This window comes from Bactrocera latifrons, unplaced genomic scaffold (genome assembly GCF_001853355.1).
Source record: "Bactrocera latifrons isolate USDA-ARS-PBARC rearing strain unplaced genomic scaffold, ASM185335v1 scaffold_101, whole genome shotgun sequence".
Lineage (NCBI taxonomy): Eukaryota > Metazoa > Arthropoda > Insecta > Diptera > Tephritidae > Bactrocera > Bactrocera latifrons.
Window position 1 is genome coordinate 33,431 of NW_017534420.1, and position 9,343 is coordinate 42,773.

At 37.8% G+C, this 9,343-nt stretch overlaps 1 protein-coding gene across 1 annotated transcript in view; it reads left to right on the plus strand.

Annotated features, from left to right (window-relative positions):
• Positions 1-7,883: 7,883 nt before the first annotated feature.
• LOC108967840 (F-box-like/WD repeat-containing protein ebi) overlaps positions 7,884-9,343 on the plus strand; it is a gene marked incomplete in the record, with an annotated part of 3,050 nt that continues 1,590 nt past the window's right edge. Inside the window, 2 exon segments of the mRNA XM_018931468.1 lie at positions 7,884-8,559; positions 8,621-9,273. Coding sequence (XP_018787013.1) covers positions 8,502-8,559; positions 8,621-9,273 — 711 coding nt within the window.

Consider the following 9,343-nt stretch of genomic DNA (forward strand, 5'->3'; position numbering starts at 1 on the left):
AAAAAAAAAAAAAAAATTTTCATTGATTCATTCAGCTCTGTTCATGCGCCACTGTTAAACATTTCTCCTTCTTAGCTGGCTGTGGTGAAACACGCTCATCGCATTTTGTTAGCTTTTGAAAGTTCACACGGTTGTCTGTTGTTGGACCTTCTCTATAAATATAGGTTCTCTGCCAAACTTCATAAGTTCCTCATTATTCCCGTTCTGCTATATGGTGCAAGGGATGGACGATGACAACATCTGATGAGTTGGCGTTATGAGTCCTTTGCGCGTTGGCCACGGCGAATATCACAGTCGATGTAACGAAGAGCTGCACGAGATTTACGACGCCATTGACAAAGTTCAGCAAATTAAGAGACAGGGAAAGCAGAGACAAACGAAGACCTCCAATCCGTTCGAAAGACCAGGTGGAGAATGACCTGATTTCGCTTGGAGTCTCCTTTTGGCTTTTGGTGTCTACGCCAGGAAAGAAGACGATTTTTTGCTTTAAAAACCTTAAATAAATGTAAAATTTATTTCAATGTTGACAGGGTAATTTTCAATATGTGAAGTGAGGAATATGAGAAAAATTTGTTAACACATTAGGGGTATTTGCTTGCTCTTGCAAACCCCTTGCACGATGCAAGAATTGCATCTTTTCCTCTTGGTGCACCGGCACAACAACAAACACACGCAGAAAATTATTTGCAATGGCTTCAAAATATGTCAAAGATATTTGCGTGCAATATCACGCAAAAATATAATTGCAACCCTGTTTTAGAAGTCATTTTACATAAAGACATATTACGTTGTTGAATTGTTGAGGAAGGTGAGTTTTAAATAGATTTTATAATTTCTACTTAAATTATAAAGATTTGTTAGTATTTTTTTTTGTTAAAAATGTATGCAGAAGGTACGCCAATTCACAACAGTCATGCATATTAGCCATTCACAATAAATTGATCGAATCAGCCTTTCATATTATATGTCACCAAGAATGATAGAGAAAGAGATTACGCAAAGCGCATGTTTGCTTTTAGTCAGCTGCTCTTGCTGACGTCACGGTTGAGTTATTATTTGCTCGCACCTTTGAATGTGAATTCGAATTGTAGTATAAATTGTCAAACTTTATATTTATTAAAATGGATTGCGCAGTGTTCGGATGCAATATTAACAATGTTAAAAATACTGCTACGACGTGGAGTTTTCCATACCCCTACGGATAAAACAATAATAAAACTATGGATTCCTTTTTATTCCTTTAAAAATGAGAGCATTTGAAAGCAATTTGTTGTTTGAAATGAGTAATTATATCATTTTATTACAATAATTTTACTTTTACAACCAAACACTCTTGCAGGTTTAAGCTCGCAGAATCCAACGAAGTTGCTACCCAGCTTTCCAACGTTAACCACTGCTCCTGCAGAGGCTAATGAACGGCAGAAAAGGATTGAGTCTCATTTAAACAAGAATAAAAAATATAAAAATGTATTGATGTTAACAAATGCAAATATGTACTTACATACAAACTAAGTTTTTGCATACTAACCACTGTTCCTTATCCTAATTATAATAATAATCTTATCTAACAATTTATTCCATTTATTTATACGCGTATACATATGTATGTTTATTATATTTTTGCAGGTAATATTTTTCAACGTGTGTCAGTTGATTTAAATTCCGCTGACCCAATTGAAAAAAAAGATGACTTGGAGATTCTCAACAACGACCGACTTGAGAACTTGGCAGGATACATCTGCCAAATCAGAAAGTTGTTCGTTTGGGTGGATCACCTTTCTGAAGGAGGACTCCCAAAGCCAACAGATATGTTGATGGAGCATATGAGATCCTTGCAAGCAGTATTTGACATACATATGTACAAATTACGTCGAGAAGCACTTAGATTTTAGTAATTTTGTAAATTATAGCTTAAAAGTAAAAGAATTGTTTTTCAGAGCTAGAATGTATTTTAGAATTCGTTCCTTGAATAAAAATTTAATTGAACATATGTATAGCAAAAAAATTAAATTAAGTAAGACAATAAATAGATACTTGGTCACAAAATATTCAATCTTTTTATTTTCATAAATGTGTTATGTGCCCTTCTTATATGGTTAAACAAACACAGCAAAGAGACAAAATTAGATAATACAACGAAAATACAATTAAATGAACATGTAGGTAAATGTTCACTATAAAATATTCACATCTATTGATATCTCTTATTAATATTCACTTTTATTGATGTTAACTTTTAATGATATTCATGTTTTTGTATGCCTGCAATACAAAATTGCTTATTATTGCAAAGAAAAACAAGAAAAACAACTGAATATCAGCTGATTGTACGTTGGTCAACCGTGACGTAGATGCGCAGAACGAACAAAGTTTGAACTCGTCATTGCGCAATCTTGTTTCTATCATTCTTGATATATCACTAGATTCTGCAATGGGTGCTCACGTGCCCTTGTATATTCGGTATAGTATTGTTTGCTAATTTACTCCTTACTAGTTTACTTTACTAGGTTCGTATCTCTGGATTGACAAGTAAAACCAAAAACCGTTTAATTCACTTTAACAAAATCTGTTTATTTCACAATTCGTCTACACTGTAGCAGTTTACTCTTAGCACGCTTATATAGCCACGCACTCCTCGCTGATGCCGACGTGTACCTCTAGAACATTGCGTCTGGCAATTATAAGAACATAATGCTATACGTTCCATATACAGTATAGCAATACAAATACAAGTGGTACCAAACTTAATACTACTTTTGTAACACTNGCTATACGTTCCATATACAGTATAGCAATACAAATACAAGTGGTACCAAACTTAATACTACTTTTGTAACACTGCCCTCCACTTAAGCCTAATCGTCCCGATTAGGCACAAATCCTCTTGTACCAAATGGGGCGAGCCTCTCCAAATGTACACCTTCATTTAACATCGTGGTTTTCCATTTCTTTGTATGCGGTATACCACGTTATTAAGTAATTTCATCACCATATAGGGCCCTTCCCAGGCTGTTTGCAATTTCGGGGACAAACCTTTCTTTCGAAGTGGATTGTACAACAGGACCAGATCACCTTCTTCAAAACTTTTTGAATTTGCCGCTTGACCAAACCGGTCCTTCATATTATTGCTCATCAGATGCGTGTGCTGCCTTACCATTAGATGCAGTTCATTCATTTTTTCCTTTAAGGCAGAGCAATAATCTCCATCATTTCTTACAGCTGCTGGATTCATTCCAAACTTAAGATCAGCAAGGAGTCGCAGATCAGATCCAAAAATAATCTTTGCTGGCGTGTAACCAGTTGTCTCGTTCTTCGCTGAACGGTACGCCAGCAGGAACATCTGGATGCACTTGTCCCAATTCCGTTGATCTTTATCAATGATTTTCCGCAGATGTACCATCCCATCTGATTGTGGATGTAACGCTGTTGTCCGTGTCTTGTGGATGCCCAATAATGTACAGACTTCTTGGAAAATGGAAGATTCGAAATTCCTGCCTTGACCTGAGTGTAATTCGACAGGCACTCCGAACCTCGTTATCCAGTTTTCTACAAACGCTTCGGCTACTGTCTTCGCTTCTTGGTTTGGTAAGGCATACACTCTTGGCCATTTACTGAAATAGTCCATGACAACCAGTAGATATTTGTTTCCGGCCGTACTGGTTGGGAACGGACCTGCAACATCTGTTGCATACTGTTGCAGTCTACCCCGACTTTTGACTTTAGGACCTTTAGCTACCATGCACTTTACACAATTACTTATCCATTCTGCTAACGAATCTCGACAACCAAGCCCTCCACTAGGGCCATTGTGATATTCTTTCAATACTTTCGGGATCATGGACTTCGGTACTATGATCAGCAGACGAGACTTTTTGCCATCTTCGCTTTCCCAGGTACGATGAAGGTATTCATTAACGAGGTTTATGCTGTTCCATTGGGCCCAATATGCTTTGGCAGTTGGACTCTCGCTACTTATTTGTTCCTTTGGTGGTCGTACCCCATTTTCTTTGGCTATTATCAGCTTTGCAAGATCAGGGTCCTCCAGCTGATTGATTATGATGCGGTGAGGAGTCCAATCATCTTCAGGTTCTATATTCAGTAATCGCACTTCAATTATACCTTCTTTTCCTTCTGATTTGGAGCAATGTTTACATTCCAGTGGACAAGGGCAACGTGATAATGCATCCGCATTTTTGTGGTGAATCCCCTTTCGGTGTTCTGTTTCGAAGTCGTAATTCTGTAATCTTTCGATCCATCGTGCAATTTGGCCTTCCAGATTCTTAAACTGTAATAACCATTTTAATGCTGCATGATCAGTCCTCAGCAAGAATCGCCCATACAAAAACTTGTGGAAATGTTTTACACATTCCACCACAGCTAGTAGTTCTTTTCGCGCCACACAGTAGTTTTTCTCTGGTTTCCCGAGCACTCTGCTGTAATACCCAATTACTCTTTCTTGCCCATCGATGAGCTGAGCCAGGACACCTCCAATACCATAAGCGCTCGCATCTGTATCCAGGATGAATTTCTTTCCAGGTATTGGATAAGCTAACATCGGCGCCGTACAAAGTAGTTCTTTAAGCTGCTCAAACGCTTTTTCTTGTTCCAGCTGACATACAGACGGGCGATTCTTCTTTGTTAAATCATGTAAACTCTAGCCACGTTCGCAAATCCAGGTACAAAACGGCGGTAATACGTGCATAAGCCGAGGAAGCTGCGGAGTTCATGTATGTTGGTGGGTCGAGGATAATCTTTAACTGCTTTTATTTTTCCCTCCTCGGTGTGAATCCCCTCAGTTGACACTTTATGTCCGAGATATGTGACCTGCTTCTTCAATAAGAAACACTTTTTGGAATCCAAGCATAATCCGGCTGATGCTATTCGCTGAAAGATTTTTCAGATGCTCATCAAAACTTTTTCCCATGATGATAATGTCATCAAGATACACCAAACATGTCTTCCAGTTGAGTCCTTTTAACACATGTTAAATCAGTCGCTCGAACGTTGCAGACGCATTACATAACCCAAATGGCATCACAGAGAATTCCCATAACCCGTCGCCCATACTGAAAGCGGTCTTTTCACGATCACATTCATCAATCTCGACTTGCCAATATCCACTTTGTAGGTCTAATGTAGAAAACTATTTTGCTCCAGACAAGGTGTCTAATGCATCGTCGATTCTCGGTAGAGGATAACTGTCTTTCTTTGTGACATCATTCAACTTCCTATAATCTACGCAGAAACGGGTTTTCACATCTTTCTTTTTAACTAAGACGATAGGTGAGCTCCGTGGGCTTATTGAAGGTTCGATTACACCGTTTTTGTGCATGCCTTCAATAATTTTGTTAGCATCCTCACGTTTTGCTAGTGGAACCCTACGCGGAGCTTCTCGGATTGGCTTAGCGTGTCCGGTATTTATGCGATGTTTGACAATGCCGGTTCTTCCTGTGTTGTTTCCTTCGTTTGCAAATATGGATGCGTATTTTTCTAATAGTTTTTCTGTTTTTAGTTTTTCATTTCCATGCACCTCGTTCAGCAAATTGTTTAGGAGTGTAGGACTTATCTGTTGTGGCTCAATAGTAGGCTTCTATTGTGACCATTCGCATCGTGATATTGCACTTATATTCTGGCACTGTCCAATTACTGCTCCTTTCTTCAGACGTATGGGCGTGTGGAATTCATTCACTACGACCGGAATGGTAGCGTCTTCTCTAGTTTTCACAAGTGTTCTTCCTACCAATATGGGTGTATCTATATTTCTTGGTTCCACAATCCACAATTCCACAGTCCCACCTCCTCCATTCACTTTAGCCCATACAATCGCCCCAGTTGTGGAAACCAGTTCATGCCCCTTTGAACTGTTCCGTTTTAATTATCTTCAGAGTCTTCAATATTTCTTCCATCAGCGCCGGTTGTTCCATTTGAACTCTTTGTACTTTGTGTACTGCTTTACTTAGTAGAGAAGCTGTTTCCTGTGTGAGGGCGTGCGAAACCGTTTCGGCAAACGTTCTTTTTGGCAACGCATATGTAGCGCGTTTGGTGTCCACATCACGAATTCCATTTATGAAACTTTGATTTTTCACCCTCTCAATGTAATCCACAAGTGCATCTGCATTTGCAAAATGAGCCAGTCGTTCTATTTCAGTTGCGAACTCTTGCAATGACTCGTTCATTTTCTGACCCCTATTTTGCAGTTCGATCTGGTATATTTGTTTCCGGTGCTCACTACCATATAGTCTTTCTATCGCACTCATCAAAGGCTCATAGTTGTCCCGTTCACAATCTGGAATAGTCTGAAGGATTTCTGCCGCAGGTCCTTTCAATGATACAAACAAGGACGCCACGTTGTCCGCTGCATTCCAGTTATTGGCCACTGCTGTCTTTTCAAACTGAAGTTTGAAAATTTGTAATGCAATACCTCCATCGAATGTGGGTGCCTTCAATCTTGGATTATTTGTTGATGGTGCAGGGCCATGCAGTTGCAGTTCTCGCATACGATTACTCAATTGAAGAACTTCTGATTTTAAATATTCTTCAAGATTTTTTAGCGTGCTTAATTCATCTTCAAATTTTGAAAATTTCTCTTGCACTTGTTTTTGTACTTGTGTAGTATTTTCTGTAATCTGTTGTACCTAACGATTTTCTAACTGCGTATTAGTTTCAGTCATTTGTTGTGTAAGGCGAGACTCTAACTGCTATGTATTTTCAGCTATTTGCGTCATTTGCTGTGCCAGACGATTTTCTGTTTGCACTGCATCTTCTGCCATTTGCCTCGTAGCCACTAACAGCATATTCATGTCTACACTTGATGATGTTCGTTGTTCTTCTACTTTTTCTTCTACCTTTGTAGAAGTTTCTGGGCCATCAAATTCGAAATCGTTCATATTAATTCCATCCGCTTCCATTGATTAACGTAATCGTGTCTGCAGATCCGCCTTTTGTCCGCTTATCGGCAAATTACGCTCCTCCAGTTCCTTTTTAATTGCTGAATTCTCAATTCCCCGAATTTAACCATCTTGAATTTGGATTATTTGACAATCCCACTTCGGACACCAATTGTTGCGAATTTACTCCCTACTAGTTTACTTTACTAGGTTCGTATCTCTGGATTGACAAATAAAACCAAAAACCGTTTACATCACTTTAACAAAATCTCTTTATTTCACAATTCGTCTACACTATAGCAGTTTACTCTTAGCACTCCTTCCTTACGTTGGCGCTACCACGGCTTATATAGCCACGCACTCCTCGCTGATGTCGACGTGTACCTCTAGAACATTGCGTCTGGCAATTATAAGAACATAATGCTATAAGTTCCATATACAGTTAATGTTTATGCTACAAGTAGACAAACAGTCAACAGTTTATAATAAGTGTTACCAAACTTAATACTACTTTTGTAACAGTATTTTTGCAATCTGCAATCTTGCAAGAGCAAGCGAATAACGCTATTGAAATACCGTTGGGGTTCATAAGTTCATAATTTTCCACTTGGTGCAACGGAACAACAACAAACACATTATTCGGAAAATTATTTGCAATGGCTATAAAATATGTCAGCCTAAAATCCATGTTTATTCTCTTGCAATGACGAGTAAAAAAATAATTGCAACCCTGTGCTAGCTGTCATTTTACTTAGATACAAATTTTTACGTTAAATTGTTGAGGAAGGTAAATTTTAAATGGATTTAATTATTTCTATTTAAATTATTAAGATTTGTTACAGTTTTTTTTGTTAAAAATGTATGCAGAATGGGCGCTAATTCACAAAAGCCATGCACAATAGTCATTTACAATAACGAATCCCTCTCCGCCAAAGTAATCGGAATCGTTTAGTTAGTAGTTTTAGTTTTTATGAAAAAATAAAAAAGAGATTTTACTGATGACGTTTTACTCTTAATTGTTATTCGTTTGGTATGAATTATGTTCTTCCATTGTGCATACATGGCCTGGAAATGCACTTTTCAGGAGTGTATATGGACACTCACAAGTCACAATAGTCATATATCTAAAAGTGATGCCTAACTTTTATATGTTGCATGTAAAAAATTTAAATAAAGTGGTAAGAACACAAACATAAATAATTAAATGTAAAAATAAGAATACATGCTATACAAGTTGGATAAAATTAAATAAATGTATCTTGATTGTTTTATTAGTGCTTCGTATAATTACGATAAATGCTGTATATTGTTGTTATGTGACATCAATTATATTGCGATTTATAGCTAACTTAAAAACGTAACATAAAAACAATAATACGACAAAAATGCAGTGAGTGTTAAAGTCACGGTAGAGGTACCATATACCATTGATAAAATCGCAGAATTGATTAATTTTAGCCTTCGAATATCATAAAGTATGCATACAACTAATTATATATTAGTAAAATGTGCATGATAATAATGTAGAATAAACGAAAGAAAGTTTCGATGAAAATATTAGTATAAGGATATAGAAAAAAGTGTAGACAGAACATTAAGAAGTGTATTCGCAAAATGAGTTTTTCCAGCGACGAAGTAAACTTTTTGGTTTATAGATATCTTCAGGAATCTGGTAAAATGATATATTTTTCACTAAATATCACATACTTTTTAAACATGTCGACATTAAATAGGTTTTGTACATTCTGCTTTTGTGTTTGGTGTGGAATCTCATATTTCACAAAGCAACATAAATGGCGCTTTGGTACCACCGGCAGCTCTTCTTACTATTCTTCAGAAAGGCCTAATGTATACAGAAGTTGAATGGAGCGTTGGTGAGGATGGTGAAGCTGGTCGTTCAGTTGAAGGGTTAAGTTTAATTGATGCCGTTATGCCCGAAGTAAAGCCACAAAAACCAGCAGTTGTAAAATCAGAACATGGGAAAGCCAGTGCGGACAGCAGTAGCGCAACTGCATCGTCAACGACAACAGGTGGTGTTGTAAAATCGGAAGTAAAATCCGAGGGTAATGTTCCAGGAGCTTCGACAAACAATGAGCAAAACGTTGGAGGAACTCCATCCGCATCAGCTGATTCTAATGAAGCTGATAGTAATACTAATTCAGCTGCAAATACAACGTCTGTTGCACCATCTGTCGGAACTGCTAATACTACAGCTGGGACAACTAGTGACGCATCTTCAACTGGAAATAAAAAGGCCAACCCCTCGGAAACAGCATCTGGCAGTTCTTTAGCCACAAATGATCTTACAACAAATACAAATGTCAATAACGGCATTACCTCAGGCACTAACGCTAATGTCAATGAACCAACAACGACCACAAATTCAGTAGCAACTGGTTCAACAACTGGGACAAATATTTCGGGAGCCGGTACTACTACTACTTCTATCGGCACTG